Genomic DNA, 18435 nt, shown 5'->3' with positions numbered 1-18435 from the left:
TGAGTTCAAAGGGGCACAAGGGGGTTTTGGGGGGTGATGGAAATGTGCCAAAGCTTGATTGGGATTCTCGCTTGCACAGTGGATACTTTTGTCAAGTCAATGAACAAGTCCATTAAAAATTTTTTTTAAATAATTTTTACGTATTTGGCTGCACTGAGTCTTAGTTGCGGCTCTCAGGATCTTTAGTCATGGCATGCAAACTCTTGGTCGAAGCATGTAGGATCTAGTTCCCTGACCAGGGATCGAACCTGGGCCCCTGCATTGGGAACTGAGTCTTACCCACCAGACCACCAGGAAAGTCTCAAACAGATGTCTTTTAATGCATGTAATTTATACTTCAATTATATAGACCAAAACAATGTTTTCTGTTGCTACCACTTTAATTTTTCTGATCTGAGTGGGGCTGAACATTTTCCCATGGACATCCTGGTCTCTCAGAACCTTTTGAACCTTGGGGTGATTCTGTCAGTGGATGGGAATGATCCCATGTACCCTGACTTCCAGGTTGTGCAGCTACGACATGACCCAGTCCCAAGTAACCCTGACGGCTCAACTCAGATCTGACCAGTACCCGATCCTCGTCTGTACCAAGTTGGTGGAACCGTTCCAAGCCCAGCTGGGCTCCCTCTACACTGTCCTTGGGGAACTGGAGCACCAGAAGGGTAAGCCTTGCCCTCACATAGTCTTTTGGGTGCTTGGGCCTGGCTTCTAACCCAGCATGGGTCCCTCATTGGGGTTAACATTCCTTCCAGATCAGTAGGGACTCAAGGGAAAGAGATGTGACCACCTTCCCAATGGACCTGCCATAGGGGAGCGAGAAAGCGGGGAGAGAAATCCTTCATTTCTGAAGGTCTAGAATGTGCCAGGCTTGTGGTTTGCTTAAAAGTTTTTGAATCTACTCACCAGCCCTTAATCTTAGTTATCTTATGGCTATTTCATAGATGAGAAAACCAAGACCCAGAGAGGTTGGAGTAAGAGGCCAAGAAGTAAGAGGGGCTAGAGTCAGAGGCCAGGAAGTCAGGGTGAGAGAAATAAAAAAGAAGCAACCTGGGAGAATCTCTGTGGCATCGGGAATAGAAGGTTGCAAAACTTTAAAACCTGGACACTTGGATTCTTTGCCTCCCTCTCTGGCCATCCCTGCACCATTTTTGTCCTATGGTTTATATAAGTAGAACATCTTGTATCTGGTTATTCTAGTTTAACATTATTTCATAAGGATTCCTCTGTGTTTTGAAATTTTTTCTTAAGTATTTAATGGCTATATAATATTTTATAGATTAGATGTATATACTAATTCACACAGGGCTTCCCAGGTGGCTCAGTGGTAACGAATCTGCCAGCTAATGCAGGAGACACAGGAGACTTGGGTTCGACCCCTGGATCAGGAAGATCCCCCGGAGGAGGAAAGGGCAACCCGTTCCCGTACTCTTGCCAGGGAAATCCCATGGACAGAGGAGCCTGGTGGGCCATAGTCCATGGGGTTGCAAAGAGTCGGACACAACTGAGCATGCGCACACACACACATGCACTTGTTGGTCCTTTAATGGGCTGGAACCTGGTGGTTCCGAGAGTAAGAGAGAGAAAGAGGCTGATATCCCCTGGTTTACGTGGAAAGCCAATAGAGCCCTGTTCTTGGGGCTCGCGCTGCTGCACGTAGACACAAGGCGCCCTCTCGAGTGGGTGAAGGCACAGTGCGCCTTCTCGAGAGGGTCTTAGAAGCCCAGGCAAGAAAGGGAGGTCAGCGGGCCTCCGCGCTCCAAGGAATTAGCCAGAAATAGAGAGAAAGACAAAAAGAAGGAATAGAAAGAAAGAAAGACAGACACGGGGACCAAAGCTCTGATGGAGCAAAGGTGTTTTAATCAACATGGCGTGGGCATATACTGTCTTACAAGGTGGTTCTTCTCAGCAAAGACAAAGATTAAAATTCCAGATTTACGAAAAGTAAGACGATCCCTATCAAAGAGAGAGAGTTGCAAACAATCACCTTTCACCGTATGGCTCATAAAAAGGAAGAGGGTACTTATCACCGTAATGAGAAATGCCTGGATTCCTCAGCCCCGGGAAAGGCGTGTCTCTCCTCTTAATTCCTGAATATTCAGGAATCAGTAAGGGCCAGAGGGTTCCTGACAGATCCAAAACAGCACACAGGAAACCTTTTGTTAAATGCTTCCTGACAATTCCCCCTATTTTATTATATTTGTAAAAAAAAAAGAGGTCTTGACCAAATGAGTTTGGTTAGTATTAACCAACCATATAGAAAGGAGACGATAAACAACAAATACAATTATCAAGACAATTACCAAAGTTACAGTTTTAGACCCGATGTTGTGGGTAATACTTTGAAACCATCTTTGTGGGTCTAGCCCGAATAATTTGTTCAGCTAAAGTTTCCAAATTAGTGGAAGAGGGCAGATGTTTAGAAAAAGTTTTAAAGATTTCCTTTCTGCAGTAATTGTACATTCAGAGAGGCATTATCAAGTAAATGAAATTTGATTTGTTCCCAGCTGTAGGTACTATGATTGAAATGAACAGGAGTAACACAAAATTGGTAATTAATACAAGTTACAGATCAAGTTGTAAATTTCTTATGGCTATAACAAAAGGAAGTGGGACACAGGCCTGTATAAAATATGACTGATTATAGAGAAAGAAATAGTTACTATGACCACGACTGGTCTCTGTGAAATGTCCGGTCCAAGTCCCAAGTTCTTTGGTGCTGGCAGCAAGTTTCCATATGTTTTATATGTCTCTAGTTCAGGCCCAATTTGTTTGTCGAGGATGATTTGAGGAGGAGGAGGAGGGTGTCAGCCAAGAAGTTCTTTGTCATGGTAATGTTCCAATCTTGTGTTAGTAACCTTTTACATAATGTTTTTTGTTCTTTCCCTAACTCTTTCCCTAAAGTTTCAGTAGTAAACATGGTTCACCGACAGAAAAAGGGCAGCAGTGTCCGAAAGTCTTCTTTTGGAGGCAGGACGAAAGCCCAAGTTTGTTGGCCGACGTTTATGTATAATTTTCCTGGGCCCAGGCAATGAAAGGACTTTGTCACGCGAGGGTATGCTCCTCGGTTCTTTGTCTCTTCACAACAAAAATTTGGAGTGATTTTAGTCTCATCTATATAAAAAACCTCAGCTTGTGGTATAGGCTGTGAGCTGATAATGCGAGAAATAATAAATTCAGTATTTTTGAAGAAATTCCACAGCTTACCAGAAGGATAATGAAATGAAATTTTTCCAAAACATTCTAGAAAAGCTATTTGGAATTCAGTATATGTTTGTAATGTGTTCTCAAATTGAGACTTATTTGTAATAAAGTTTTATTAAAGTATAAAGGAGATAGAGAAAGCCTCTGACATAGGCATCAGAAGGGGGCGGAAAGAGTGCCCCCCTGTTCGTCTTTAGCCAGGTGTTATATAACTACCAGCAGTCTGTTAATTAGAGAAAGGAAATGTCTCAAAACTGAAGAGAATAGCACCAGGCCCCTCACCCACAACATGCACTTTGACATAACCTTAGCACCAGGTGAGTTGTCTCAGGCCACAAAATGATTGACATGAATCTTGAAGAAAGGCAGGTTTTCAAGCAAATATACTTTTATTAACATAGCTTAAGGGAACATTTGCATGAGTAAAACATACCAGCTTGTCAAGTCTGTTCTGAGTCTTGGGCAGAACCAACTTGAAGACAGAGTCTGGGGTAAATGTATAGCACATTAACATAGCTTAAGACAAACATTCCCATAAGAAAAATGCATTGGTTAACTCAGGGTTTGAGAATAGTTAACTTTAAGTGAAACCAGGTGTCATTATGGCAACACAGTATTTTAAGAGAAATCTCTTTTTAAATTTGTATAGAGAAGAAAAAAAATATATATATATATATCGCTAGTTTGTTTTTTCCTGCTGCTTAAGAGAGAGAAAAATGTCTGACACTTGCAGCCTTTTTTTTTTTTTTTTTTTGGAGACCCCTGTCCTTTTTGCCTGTTAAGTCAAACTAGATTGGCCAATAAAAGACTGAAGGTTTGTGGGGGCAGGGGCCCAAAAAGTCCAGTAGGTATTTTAGAGAGGACTGCTTGAGGGTAAAGGAGTTTAGGCTGGTATATCGAGGGCAATGCTGCCGGATGTTGAGGGTTTGAAGGAAAAGATGGAATTTGCCCCTGATTTTTGTTGAAGGGGACCTGGGAGGTCTCTTGCTTGGAGTTTCCCGGAATAGGTTTTTCTTTAATATCAAATTTATATTTATACTCTTTGGCCCAATGCATTCCTCTACAGCAGCGAGGGCAGATTTTTGGAGGTTTTTGTTTGTTTGTTTGTTTGTTTTACTTTTTTAGGGCAGTCTTTTTTTAAATGGTTCTTATCTCTACATGTAAAGCATCCTTCATTTCCCTTTCTTAAGGTATTTTTCTTTTTTGTTTTAGTTAGCATTTGCATCTTTTGAGTTTCTGATCTTATATTGTAACAAGCCTTCAAATAATAAAAAATAGTCCCTGTATCACAAATTGGGGCTATAGCCCTTTGACATTCCTGATTTGCATTATCATAAGCAAGTAATTTATCTAGCTGCTTTTTAGCTTTTTCTCTAATTATTGTATGGGAAATAGCAGTTTCTAATCTAGCTAAGAAATCAGCATACTTTTCATTAGGTTCCTGCAATATTTTAGTGTAGCTACCTGTAGGCTCCCCTTGAGGAGTAATTCGATCCCAAGCTTCAAGGGCCGCTGTTTTTAATTGGTCATGCAACAAAGGAGGGCATCGTATTTGAGCTTCTATAGTGTCAAATTGTCCGGTGCCAGTTAGCATTTCAAAAGTAATTTGGTTTTGGGGAGCACAGGCTCGAGCATTTCTGTTAGCATGATCTCTGGCTATGTCTTGAAACCACTTTGTCCATTGAAGATACTCTCCTGGTTTAAGGAGAGCTTTTATTAAAATTCGTCAATCATGGGGAATAAAGTTTCCAATATTAGACGCCAGAGCATTTAGAATCTCTCTAGTAAAAGGTGACTATGGGCCATACATAGTTACAGCCTTTTTCATTTGTTGCATGTGAAAAAAGTTAATACCTTCATATTGAGGTGTTATTTGCCCCTGAGCATCAACATTTCTTAAAACTGGAAAGGCAGAGAAACCTTCAGCTTCAGAGACTTGCAACTGCAAAGCCAGCAACTCTGAGAGCCTCTGTCGGGAAGCGGGTAGATTATTGTTATTCAGAAAGGTGTTGTCAGTTTTAATGTTAAAAGGTGTCTTAGGGGAGTGTCAAAATCATTAGGTTTTATAGAGGGAGGGACATTGGGATATGTGCCCTCTGGCAGGGGAGGAGCCCTTGGAGCAACCAGGGCAGGGTTAGTAGGAAAATCTTGAAGTATCTTTTGTTGTTCTAATTGGGCCTTTTGTAAGGTATCATCGTCTAATTTATATTCATGTAATAAGTGTTCTGCCCGTTGCGGAATATCTGGAGGGCTAGAATTACCTTGAGATGGCAGAATCACAGTTTCGATGAGAGCCCATAGGGGCCAGAAATCTATCGGAACTACCTTCATTAGGGAACCAAGGGTTACATTCAACCGCTGTCTGAAGGCAAGCCTCTGTTCTCTGGTGTGAAACCGAAAATCCCTGGACTTTAAATAAGTGATAAAGTAAAGTAGAAAAGTGAGGGGGCTTTCCAGCCGATTGCCCCGTGTCTTAGTACTTACCGGCCTCAATAGGTCTTGGGGGTCACTCCGTCCGAAGCCACGTGTACCAGAGTCCCTGTTCGGGTGCCACTTGTTGGTCCTTTAATGGACAGGAACCTGGTGGTCTGGAGTCAAAGATAAGAAAGTAAGAGAGAGGAAGAGGCTGACAGCGCTTGTTGGTCCTTTAATGGGCTGGAACCTGGTGGTTCCGAGAGTAAGAGAGAGAAAGAGGCTGATATCCCCTGGTTTACGCGGAAAGCCAATAGAGCCCTGTTCTTGGGGCTCGCGCTGCTGCACGTAGGCACAAGGCGCCCTCTCGAGTGGGTGAAGGCACAGTGCGCTTTCTCGAGAGGGTCTTAGAAGCCCGGGCAAGAAAGGGAGGTCAGCGGGCCTCCGCGCTCCAAGGAATTAGCCAGAAATAGAGAGAGAGAAAGACAAAAAGAAGGAATAGAAAGAAAGAAAGACACGGGGACCAAAGCTCTGATGGAGCAAAGGTGTTTTAATCAACATGGCGTGGGCATATACTGTCTTACAAGATGGTTCTTCTCAGCAAAGACAAAGATTAAAATTCCAGATTTACGAAACGTAAGACGATCCCTATCAAAGAGAGAGAGTTGCAAACAATCACCTTTCACCGTATGGTTCATAAAAAGGAAGAAGGAAAAAAAAAAAAAAAAGGAAGAAGGTACTTACCACCGTAATGAGAAATGCCTGGATTCCTCAGCCCCGGGAAAGGCGTGTCTCTCCTCTTAATTCCTGAATATTCAGGAATCAATAAGGGCCAGAGGGTTCCTGACAGATCCAAAACAGCACACAGGAAACCTTTTGTTAAATGCTTCCTGACACGCACTAATTCACACAAGCATTAGACATTTGTGTTGTTTCCATTTCTTGCTCTTTTAAGTTCACTGTACATTAGTTCATTAAAAAACTATGTGATATTCAGTTGGAGAATATTATACAACCATCAAAAATGGTGTTATAAATCTATATCTATTGACATGAAAAGATGTTCATAGTATTTCACTAAAGAAAAAGCAGTTTATAGAACAATGTGTATCATTTGATCTCACTTTTGTTAGATGGACATTTTTATACATACAAAAGTTTGAAATATTATTTACCAAAATGTTAAGAGTAATTATGTCTGGGTGGTAGAACTATAGGATTCCCTGTACTTTTATTAGCATTTTACAATGAAAATATATTGCTTTATAGCCCGGGGCAGGGAGCAGAACCCAATTTTAAAAAATCTATCTCGATATATATTAAAAACACTACAGTTAATAGCCTTGTGTTCTAATCTTTATTTTCTGATTATTTCTTCAGGGTAGTTTCCTAAAAGTGGAATTGCTCCATTAAAGGATATATCTCTTGATTTACAGTACCAACTTACTTTCTAGAAGTTTCAGTAGTTTTTAACTCTGGATGAAATGCACTAGAAGAAAGCAATTAAATGGAGCTTACTTTAATTATGTTTGGTTTAATAAAAGTTAATCTTTATTCAGGCTTAAGCCTTTGAGCTCAGAGTCCTTTCCCTGTTAATTGATTTGAAAGAAGTATCAGGAGAAGGGGTGGAATTGAGGACAAAGGACCTGGAATAAATGATTTCCACTTTGACCTCAGCCCACATCACCCGAGGCTCCCTCCTGTACTCCTGGCTCTGGCAGGAAGTCCTGGGAGCTCTTAGGAGTTGAGTGCTGAGTATCTGGAACTCAAAGGTCTGATCGCAGATACAGAGATAGAGGTTGAAACAAAGGTGGGACCAGGGCCTAGAGTGGACATGTAGAATTATTTGTGGAAAGAAAAATGGAAAAAACTGTAGTCCAATAACTTTTGAATAAAGTTATTGAATAAAGTTCAATCCAAATAACTTTTTAAAATTTAACATTTTCAAATCAAACATACACACAAAAGTAGAATGACCCTCCACATACCTGTCACCCAGATTCAGCAGAGATCTGTATTCCACTGATCTGTGTCTTCATCGCCCACATGCACTTACTTAATTTTTCTTTTTTCTGCTTTGTGATGCATGTAGGATCTTAGCTCCCCAACCAGAGATTGAGCCCTCGCCCCCTGCATTGGGAGCGTGACCACTGGACCACCAGGGAAGTCCCTTACCTACTTATGTTGCTGGTGTATTTTAGAGCAAATCTGACATTGTTTCATTTATCCATAAATACTTCAGTGTGTATCTCTTAACAAAATCACGAAAGCACCCAACAAAATCAATAGCTAGTCCTTGATATACTCTAGGACATAGCTTGTCCCTGTTCATTCCCTTCCTCGGCCCCAAAATGGCTTTTTAGAAAAAGTTAAGTTGAAAAGTAGGAGGTGAACAAAATCCACGCCTTGCCTTTGGGTTACATATCCCAAGTCAGTTCTGTCTTCCTTTCTTTTTTTTTTAAATGCCATTTATTGGAGACCATGGGTCTGGAATTAGTTGTTGGCTTCCTCCTCCTTGCATTAAACCTGCCTCTCCTCCCTTTGATTTTATCCTGCCTTTTTCTGAATGGATTTTATTTCAGGGAAAGTTCTTTAGAGAAGAATCATGGTGAATAAGCATAGGAGAAACGATTAAATTCTAGCCCAGAGGCAAGAATAAACCCAGGTGAAGATCGGAATCACTGGCTGCTCAAATATTTCAGTGGAAGTTTGTGGGAACTGTAGCACTGGAGTCAGGCCTGCCCTGTTGATCAAACATTACAAATAGCTGACCCATCAACTGTGGGCCTCTGGTGTAACGCACCAGGAGAACACAGACAGTACTCCTCTGATGTATTCTTTTTTTTTTTCTTTTTTAACTTTCTAAAAATTTTTTTTGTCCATGCCATGTGGCATGTGAGACCTTAGTTCCCCAGCCAGGGATTAAACCCCCGCCCGCTGCACTGAAAGTGAGGAATCTTAACTGCTGGACTGCCAGGGAAGTCCCCTGCTAGGAGGTATGCTTGACAAAAAAACAAACCAACCAACCCAGGAAGCTTAATAGTCAAGCCAGCAGCTTGACTAATAATCAATATTATTATCATAATCAATAACCCAGCAGCATTTTTCCTAGGCCCCAAATAGTTTCCCATTTCTCATTATTTTTCATTGCCATCTGTGTTTTTTTTTTTTCTTTCCTAAAAAAAATTTTCCCTCAATTTCTAATTTCTGAGGCATACATACTCATCATTCGAGACTGACGCAGGAAAGAAAGACAACCGTGAGGAGGGAGGGCAGAGTGTGAGCTGAGCTTTGCAGTGGCTGCTGACCTCCAGCCTGGGGTGGCATGTCTGGCCCCCAGCCGGGTCCAAAGTCCTCTGGGGACACAAAGGTCAACCAGACACAGGCCCTGCCCCATGGCAAGGTCTGCAGTTCTGAGCAGAGATAAGAAGCTGCCTGGTCATCTTTCTGAAATGTTTGTAGGCAAAACAGAGAAAATGCCAGTGCCATGTCCCTTCCAGCAGGCCAGGACACCCTGCAGGGCTCAGGGCTTCTGATCCAGTGATTACGGGGTGAGGGACACGGCCTCCCATCTGCTCCGTTGCTCGGCGACAGCAGCAGGCTGCCCTGGGGCTCTCATCAGAAGTCCCACCTCTTCTGGTTTCCACTCACCTGACTGCTGCTTCCTGCCCCTTGGAGGCCTTCCGTGTGTCCTCTCAAACCTTCCTAATGTTATAATCCAAATGACATTTCCTTGCACAGTTCCCCAGTTCTGTTATTTAAAACAGAAGTGACATTCTGAGCTCTTCCACAGTAAAGAATTACCAAATTAAAGAGAGGAATGCTTTCAAGGTTTGTACTTTGCTGAAAATTCTTTTTCCCAGTCTGTAAAGCATTTGTTTGTTTTTATAGTTCACTATTTTTGTTTTGTTTTTATATTTTGCTACTTTTTGTCACTATTTTATTTCAAGCCCCTTTCCTATGCTCTAGCCTTCTCTGGGACTTGCCTGAAACGTAGCTTTTGTCCAGGACAGCACTTCCCCCCCTGCCCTCCCACATGGAGCCTCTCAGGTCACGCAAGTCCCAGAACCCAGAGGCGGGGCTGGAAATCTAGCCGGCTCTTCAAGTATGTCCCCCTCACCTTCCCCCTCCACCTCTGCAGTAACCAGTTCTGCCTCCAAGCACCTCTACCCCATGCTTCCTCCACACCCAAAACCACCTGCCTCTGCCATCCAAAACTGGGTTCCACCCTCAGTATCTTTCTGCCCTCTGCCTCGTCACCACTGGGGACTTGAAGACTTTGGACTCCATTTTCTCCCACCTCCTCTCCCTTCCAGCTGGATCTTGCTATCATTTCAATCGCTTTCCTAGCAGAAGTTCCAACCCCACCTTCCATTGCTCATTCCTGATTAAGCCCCAGTCTCCGCCCTCTCAATTTGGTTCAGTTCAGTTGCTCAGTCGTGTCTGACTCTTTGCGACTCCATGAACCACAGCATGCCAGGCCTTGTCCATCACCAATGCCCGAAGTTTACTCAAACTCATGTCCATTAAGTCTGTGATGCCATCCAACCATCTCATCCTCTGTTGTCCCCTTCTCCTCCCACCTTCAATCTTTCCCAGCATCAGGGTCTTTTCAAATGAGTTCTTTGCATCAGGTGGCCAAAGTTTTGGAGTTTCAGCTTCAGCATCAGTCCTTCCAATGAACACCCGGGACTAATCTCCTTTAGGATGGACTGGTTGGATCTCCTTGCAGCCCAAGGGACTCTCAAGAGACTTCTCTCAACAGTTCAGTTCAGCTCAGCCGTGTCCGACTCATGAATCACAGCACGCCAGGCCTCCCTGGCCATCACCAACTCCCGAAGTTTACTCAAACTCATGTCCATCGAGTCGGTGATGCCATCCAGCCATCTCATCCTCTGTCATCCCCTTCTCCTCCTGCCCCCAATCCCTCCCAGCATCAGTGTCTTTTCCAGTGAGTCACCTGGACTGGTTGGATCTCCTTGCAGTCCAAGGGACTCTCAAGAGTCTTCTCCAACACCACAGTTCAAAAGCATCAATTTTTCGGTGCTCAGCTTTCTTCACAGTCCAACTCTCACATCCGTACGTGACCACTGGAAAAACTATAGCCTTGACTAGATGGACCTTTGTTGGCAAAGTAATGTCTCTGCTTTTTAAGATGCTATCTAGGTTGGTCATAACTTTCCTTCCAAGGAGTAAGCGTCTTTTAATTTCACGGCTGCAATCACCATCCGCAGTGATTTTGGAGCCCCAAAAAATAAAGTCTGACACTGTTTTTCCACTGTTTCCCCATCTATTTGCCATGAAGTGATGGGACCGGATGCCATGATCTTAGTTTTCTGAATGTTGAGTTTTAAGCCAGCTTTTTCACTCTCCTTTTTCACTTTCATCAAGAGGCTCTTTAGTTATTGTTTGCTTTCTGCCATAAGGGTGGTGTCATCTGCATATCTGAGATTATTGATATTGATATCCCGGCAATCTTGATTCCAACTTGTGCTTCCTCCAGCCCAGCGTTTCTCATGATGTACTCTGCATATGAGTTAAATAAGCAGGGTGACAATATACAGCCTTGATGTACTGCTTTCCCGATTTGGAACCAGTCTGTTGTTCCATGTCCAGCTCTAACTGTTGCTTCCTGACCTGCATACAGATTTCTCAGGAGGCAGGTCAGGTGGTCTGGTATTCCCATCTCTTTAAGAATTTTCCACAGTTTATTGTGATCCACACAGTCAGAGGCTTTAGCATAGTTAATAAAGCAGAAGTAGATGTTTTTCTGGAGCTCTCTTGCTTTTTTGATGATCCAACGGATGTTGGCAATTTGATTGCCAGGTCCCAGGTCCCACCTAACTGTTGATGTAGAAAGTTCACAAAGCTCCAGGGATTCCCCTGGTTTCAAGGTCTGTTATCTCCTGTGGGCCCTTATCTTTCCAGAGACCTGCCTAGAGTTCCTTCTACGTGTCCTCATCAGTCCTCTTCCCGCCCCCCAACCCAACCCCCAAGCTGCCACAGCTACTTTAGGCATTCACCTATCATGCAGGAACCCCTACATCGTCACCTCCCCTGTCCTTTCCAGTACATCTCCTTCACCTCCTACATCCCACGTTAAACTGAGGCCACAGCAGCAGTCTTCCCTATAATTATGTGCATCAGCGTCCATGAGGTTGAGATGGTTAGATGGCATCACCGACATGAGCAAACTTTGGAAGACAGTGGAGGACAGAGGAGCCTGGTGTGCTGCAGGCCATGGGGTCGCCAGGAGCCTTAGTGACTGAAGGACAACAACCACGCCCATCAGTAGCTCCTTCCCTCCAGTCTGGGAGAGAGGAGGCTCCCTCCTGCCTGGGGCGCAGCGCCGGTGCTGTTATGAACGCCTGCCCTCCTGCCGGGGCTTTGCTTTTTCAGCTGAACCCTTAACCTATTACCAGTGGTTCTTCCCTCCCAGAATATAAAGCACTCAAGTCTCTTCTGTATTAAAATAATAGCAACAATAAGCTGTCAAGTTCGGCCTTATATCTACCTGGCTATGACCCTCCTGCCTCCACAGTCAAACTTCCTAAAAGAAGGTCTGTTTTTTCCATATCATCCCTTCCTTATCTCAGACTCACACCTCAACCCACTGGCTTCTGTTTGCTCTTTTATCAGCCCCTTTTCCTTTGCTGCAGGTTCTTTTTATCTTTGCAAGAAGAGATTACCCTAAATGACCTCATCAACTCCTTTCTCTCGCCCCTGCTCTTCAGATGTTCTTCTTTTATTCCATTTATGTAGACCTTTCAAAGATGGACAGCCCCATGCCCCCCTGATCTAGGCATAGCAGCCTTTGCAGTCCAAGTGCTGGGGCAACAGAAGCTGACGACACACAGACAACCTCTTGTTTCAAATGAGTTCGTCTTCCTATATTAAAGTTTGAAATTTAGACAGTCCAAGCCTCTGAATTCTGCCGTCGGGCTGTGTTAAATCAATAAAAGTGGCCTAGACTAGAAGGAAGGTTAGGCATAGACTCTAACCACAGGATGCCTCTATCTCAAAACGGCATCAAAGAGGACAGGATAATGTTCTAGAACATTTATTGTATTCATTGACGTGCTCAGAGAGCAGAGAGAACGTAGTGGAAACAAAAACAAACTCTTAGGAGGACAAACTCCAGATGTCCTTCCTGTTTGGTGTCACCTGGACATTAACAAACCTTTCCATTGGGAAACCACAGCATCTGCTAGAAGCACCCGCAGCCGCTTGTCCAGGGTGGGATAATCTGCGCCTATTAGGCTAGACTCTCCCCTTGGATTGATTGATTAAATATGGGGTTCTCAGGACTTCCCTGCAAGTCCGGTGGTTAAGACTCCATGCTCCCCGTGCAGGAGGCACAGGTTTGATCCCTGATCAGGGAACTGAGGTCCCACATGCTGTGCAACATGGCCAGGGGTCGGGGGGAAACAATTAAGGAGCTTTATTAATATCATTAAAAGTCTTCTGTGTTCGTTGGGAACTGTATTCATTAAAAAAAAAAATAGGGGGTTACTTCTTTGGTGGTCCAGTGGCTAAGACTTCATGCTCCCCATGCAGGGAGCCTGGGTTCGATCTCTGGTCAGGGAACTAGATCCCACATGCTGCAGCTAAGAGTTTACATGCCGCAAAGAAGATAGAAGATCCCATGTGCTGAAACTAAGACCTGGCACAGCCGAATAAATAAATAAATTTGTTTTTCAATGTGGGGTTCTCTTTGCCTCAATTCCCATGATGCCAAGGGGCCCTCTGGTACAAATGGAGAACTAGGATGTGATAGAGACCGTTCCTCAACTCTGGGCCTTTGAGCCCTACAGAGAAGCTGGCGGGAGTTAGGATGACGAAAGAGGGGAGCAGAGGCCACATCTTTCTGGGCCTTCTCCCAGGAGAAGTGGACTTTTCAGGCTACGCCCCTAAGTTCCATGTCTGTAGTGTGTGGCGGGCCCAACAGTTCTGAGGCCCAAGTATACAAATTGCCAGCATCCGTAAACCATCCTTCTCACCTCTGCCCTGTCAGACTCTCTGTCCAAACTCAGGACTGAGGATAAATTGAGGAGAAACAGTTAGAACACCTCTGAAGGGTGCGTTGCTGACCCTGTCGGGGCCTTGGTGTCTGTGTGTTTCAGACGGAAGCTGCGTGGTGAAGGCCCGGGTGCTGACGTGTGTGGAAGGAATGAACCTCCCCTTGTTAGAACAAGCCATCCGGGAGCAGAGGCTGTACCAGCAAGAGAGGGACAGCGGCCAGTAGGGAGCAAGCCAGGAGCTCCTGGCAATGCTGCCTTCCCGCCCGGCCAGACGCTGGAGCTGCTGCAGAGAAGATGCAGGAGCGTCCCCCGACTGACAGCCTTTGTCTGGAGAGACGAGGGGAGGGCAGCTTAGCGCTCCGAGGCCGGGCGCTGGGGCGCTGGGCCTCGTGTGGGTCCTGGAGAGTTCCAGAACGTCCCCGTGAATAAAGCCTGGTGGTGTGACTGAGCAGCGCGTGCACGTGGTGCAGTGCCGGCCGGGGCCAGGAGGGGGAGCCTCAGAGCAGGCAGCCTGCCTGGCAGAGAGGCCGCAGGATCACAGGGTTTCTGGTGAATTCTGGGCTGAGGGCCTGAGGGGAGGCTGCTGGCGGTGGGTGGCCCAGGACCGGGTGGAGGGGCTCAGGACGCAGCGGGGGCCGCTCCTGCCAAGGTTCTGCCCTCAGGAGGCCGAGCATCTCCAAACAGGCCGGGCCCAGCCCCTCTCCCTGGCCACACGGCCTAGTGCGGCTTTGTGACTTCTGAAGCCCTTCCTGACCCCTGACCTCCATCCCGAGTTGACCCTGGGCCCCCCAGGGCAGCCCCTCTGGGCAGCCTCCCGCCCTGGGGCCGGGACCTGGGCAGGGGCGGGTGCTGGGCTGGGGAAGTTTGGACCCTCCTGCGCTCCGTAGCCCGGCTCTGGGGCAGCTGCTTCCTGAGGCCTGGGGGTCCCTGCCCGGCCTGGGCTGCAGCCTCCCTCCATGATAGGTTCTTGGGGATGGGCTGGGGCTGGGGTGGAGGGTGGGAGCTGGGCCTGGGCCTGGTCCACCTGGCCGGCAGAGCAGGGTGGCTCCCTGGGAGCCACAGTCTTCAGGAGCCCCGGGGGCCTGGGTGGGGGCCCGGCAGGGTGTGCCCTGGAGGCTGAAGGGGCAGCAGGGGTTCTGGGCATTGGGGGGAACACCCCAGGCGCCGTCTGTTTCCAGGGCAGCTCTGCGGACATGGACGTGTTCCAGAAGGTGGAGAAGATTGGAGAGGGCACCTATGGGGTGGTGTACAAGGCCAAGAACAAGGAGACTGGGCAGCTCGTGGCCCTCAAGAAGATCAGGCTGGATTTGTGAGTGCCAGGGTAGCCTCTGAGACCCCCTGGTTTGGAGTGACCCAGCTATCCGCCTGACCCTCATCTCAGAGTTTTGTATTCGACTCCTTTTCTGACTGCTGCTCATTCATGTAGGGGGGCCACACAGATGCAGCCCTCATCCTCATCCTGACCAGTCTTCGCCCTGGGCCTTTGGGGGTGATAATTATGTGCCCAGGAGGGTCCCATTGCTAGGAGGTGGCCATCCTTATGTAATGTTATATATGAAACACCCCCCCAACCCTCCCCACCCCCTGGCAGAAGCACCCTGCCCAGCTTCTCACTGCACTGCTGCATTCTCCTTTCCAGGGAGACCGAGGGGGTCCCAAGCACTGCCATCAGGGAGATCTCCCTGCTCAAAGAGCTTAAGCACCCCAACATCGTCAGGTAAGGCGGGCAGGGGATGGGGCGGTTCACCTGTCCCAGCACGACTGGGAGCCGCGTGTTGACTGGTGCCACCCGGCCAGGCTGCTGGACGTGGTTCACAGCGAGAAGAAGCTTTACCTGGTGTTTGAGTTCCTCAGCCAAGACCTGAAGAAGTACATGGACTCCACCCCGGCCTCTGAGCTCCCCCTGCACCTAGTCAAGGTACGGGGAGAAGGACGGGCTGACCAGCAAGGGCCCCCTCAGTCAGCCTCCACCCCACCTCCGCTCTGCCAGCTCCTTCTTTCTCTTGCCCACCGTTCCAGAGTTACCTCTTCCAGCTGCTGCAGGGGGTGAACTTCTGCCACTCGCATCGGGTCATCCATCGAGACTTGAAGCCCCAGAATCTGCTCATCAATGAGTTGGGGGCCATCAAGCTGGCTGATTTTGGACTGGCTCGAGCCTTTGGGGTGCCCCTGCGCACCTACACCCATGAGGTACCAGGGGACAGAGGGGGAGAGAAGGGACGTCACCTGTGCACCCAGCCGCCCTGAATGATGCTGTTTTCTTGCTCCCCCAGGTGGTGACACTCTGGTATCGTGCCCCCGAGATCCTCTTGGGCTGCAAGTTCTACTCCACAGCTGTGGATATCTGGAGCATCGGTTGCATTTTTGCAGAGATGGTAGACAGAGGGATAAACATGGCCATAGGGAGGCTACAGGCAGGGTCCTCCTGGGGTAGGGGGGACGTGGGGGCTCTGATTCTCCTGTTAAAAGTAGATTAAGGGATGTTTGGGATTGGGCTAAAGGTCTTTTTCCAGAAAAGGTCAGGATTTTTAGCACAGTCCTGGGAAAGATGTCTGGAAGGTGTCTCCCTGGTCTGGCTTCTCGTCTGGTACTGGGTTCTGTGTGACAAGGGAATAGACCCCACGCTTTCTTCCCTTCCCCATTCCAGGTGACCCGCAGAGCCCTGTTTCCGGGCGACTCTGAGATTGACCAACTCTTCCGTATCTTTCGGACCCTGGGGACACCCAGTGAGGCCATGTGGCCAGGAGTCACCCAGCTGCCTGACTATAAGGGCAGTTTCCCCAAGTGGACCAGTAAGGGGCTGGAGGAGATTGTGCCAAACCTGGAGCCAGAGGGCCAGGACCTGCTCTTGGTAGGTACAGGTAGGCGGCAGGGAGGCCAAGGCCTCCTCATGCCACCTGCTGCTCTCGCTAGGAGTGTCTGCTTTGTCATCCAGCCTCTTATGTAAGCCTGGCTCCTTCTGGGGCAAAACCGGTCTCTTTTCTGACCTCTGTACACAGTTGGCTTGTCCCTGCATGTATCAGTTGCACCTGGAGGCCTCTCCCACAATAAGTCCAATGTTTGTCACCCTTTTTAAAACTTCTCTCTTCTAGTTACCTTTGTTTTTACGCTGTGATGTATGTGTGTGCTCACTCAGTCGTGTCCAACTCTCTGTGACCCTATGGATTGTAGCCACCAGGCTTCTGTGTCCATGGGATTTTTCAGGCAGGAATGTTGGAGTGGGTGGCCATTTCCTACTCCAGGGGATCTTCCCAATGCAGAGATTGAACCCAGGTCTCTTGCATTTCCTGCACTGGCAGGCAGATTGAAGCCCTATGCTGTGATACGTGCCCTTTCTCTTGGTTGTCCTGTGTTTCGGTAATTTTTTCTTGTGGTTATTATTCAGAGCAGGCTGCCCCTCCCCCACTTCCTCAGCCCCCGCCAGTCTTAAGTCACCACTCCAGGTATATCCTCTTGACCGCTTGGGCTGGCCCACGCCTGGATGCCCAGAGGGGTCCAGGCATCCATTCTTGGCCCCAAAGACTGGGAGCATGTTTTTCTCTTGAGTCTGATGTTGGGTCACAGGAAGGCAGGGTAGCAAGTTCATCTTCATGCTGTGTGCCCCGCTTTCCCAAGGGCTGTGTGCGTCTCCCAACCCAGTGCTGGGGGGCGGCGTGGACTTCCTACCAAGCCTCCTCACCGTGCATCCTGGTTGCTTTAAGGTGGGGAGGTCCTTCTGCCCTCCAGCTGGGTTTAGGGATTTTTGTTTCTGCCCCACTCTCAAGCATGCTCCCTGGACATGCTTGGCCCCTCTTCCTGATACTTAGATCTGTCTCGACTAGAAGTGGGCTGGAGCCTGGAAAGCTCTCTAAGGAAGAGGAGAGACTGACTCAGCCTCAGTAGCATGAAGGAGACAGGGGGTGACTCAACAGGGCTGGACTAGAACAAAGTCTTTGTCCCCAGATTTCAGGAGTGTCTGGAACTGGTTTTCCAGCTGGGAGATAGTGGCTTTGGGCGGTTCTGGGTTTGAAGGGAGCTGCTTTGGGGCTATGGGGCCCTGGCCACACCCGGGGCCCAATCGGTCTCTCCTCTCTCCGCAGCAACTCCTGCAGTACGACCCCAGCCGGAGGATCTCAGCCAAGGCCGCCCTGGCCCACCCATACTTCTCGTCCACCGAGACCGCCTCGGCGCCCCACCAGTGTGTGCTGGAGCGTTTCTGCCGCTGAGAACGTGCGAGGCCTACTGCCTCAAAGCCCCTCTGCAGCTGCTGTCCTGCGCCGCCTCCCCACTCACTCCCCAAGAAAGGGGACACACTTGAGGAGAGAGCAATTTGGCATTAGCTGTCCGAGGACTGAGTTTGGGTTAGTCCTGCCAACAGGCTAGCAAGTTCCTGTGTTGTTTGCTGGGTTTGCTTTTTTAAGATGGGGGCACAGAAGCCCCCTGCCCGAGGAGGTCGGTTAGAGGCGCGGTCCCTGGTGCCAAGGAGAGCAGGTGCCAAGGAGAGCAGAAAGCCTGCCTGGGCCGCCAGGAAGGCTCTCCTAGCACCCCTCAGCTGCCCCGCCCTCAGCTGCAGAGCAAGACCCCCAAGGAAGGGGTCGCCCCCTCCAGCTGGTCTTTTTGGATTTAAAATGTTTTGAGGGAAGAGTTGAGTTCCAGTTAAGAGTTCCACGTTAAAACAGGAGGCAGAGCAAGGGGGAGAGGCCATTTTCCTGATCCCAGGAGGCGGTCGGATGTTCTAAGTAGCTGTCTCATCACTGCGGATATGCTTACGTTTGTATGCCTCTGGCTTTAAGAACAGAAAGTAAAAGTGATGTGTTCCTGA

The 18435-nt window shown here is 47.7% G+C and overlaps 2 protein-coding genes and 1 long non-coding RNA gene across 8 annotated transcripts in view; 2 read left to right on the top strand and 1 right to left on the bottom strand.

Annotated features, from left to right (window-relative positions):
- Positions 1-14082, top strand: part of TEN1 (TEN1 subunit of CST complex) — a 26035-nt gene extending 11953 nt beyond the window's left edge. For all 4 annotated transcript variants that reach the window (XM_061144780.1, XM_061144783.1, XM_061144782.1 and 1 more), the window contains 2 exons: positions 505-662; positions 13737-14082. In XM_061144780.1, coding sequence (XP_061000763.1) covers positions 505-662; positions 13737-13858 — 280 coding nt within the window. In that variant the 3' untranslated portion in view covers positions 13859-14082. The remainder of the gene's footprint in view (positions 1-504; positions 663-13736) is intronic.
- On the bottom strand, positions 1788-8425 carry LOC133057801 (uncharacterized). The gene is made up of 4 exons (XR_009693098.1): positions 7602-8425; positions 6358-6456; positions 5686-5789; positions 1788-3149 (listed from the first exon to the last, which is right to left on the bottom strand). It is a non-coding gene; the product is annotated as an uncharacterized LOC133057801 (long non-coding RNA).
- On the top strand, positions 14046-18435 carry CDK3 (cyclin dependent kinase 3). Of its 3 annotated transcripts, XM_061144779.1 has the most exons (8): positions 14046-14183; positions 14813-14943; positions 15274-15351; positions 15432-15552; positions 15654-15824; positions 15908-16009; positions 16282-16485; positions 17714-18435. In XM_061144779.1, the coding sequence occupies exons 2-8, from the start codon at positions 14828-14830 to the stop codon at positions 17837-17839; spliced, it is 918 nt and encodes a 305-aa protein (XP_061000762.1). In that variant the 5' UTR covers positions 14046-14183; positions 14813-14827; the 3' UTR covers positions 17840-18435. The 3 variants fall into 3 exon arrangements, with proteins under 3 accessions (XP_061000762.1, XP_061000761.1, XP_061000760.1); XM_061144778.1 differs by lacking the exon at positions 14046-14183 and having other exon boundaries at positions 14233-14943; positions 15669-15824; XM_061144777.1 differs by lacking the exon at positions 14046-14183 and having other exon boundaries at positions 14233-14943.

This window comes from Dama dama, chromosome 5 (assembly GCF_033118175.1).
Source record: "Dama dama isolate Ldn47 chromosome 5, ASM3311817v1, whole genome shotgun sequence".
NCBI lineage: Eukaryota > Metazoa > Chordata > Mammalia > Artiodactyla > Cervidae > Dama > Dama dama.
This window is presented reverse-complemented; position numbering and strand designations above follow the sequence as displayed.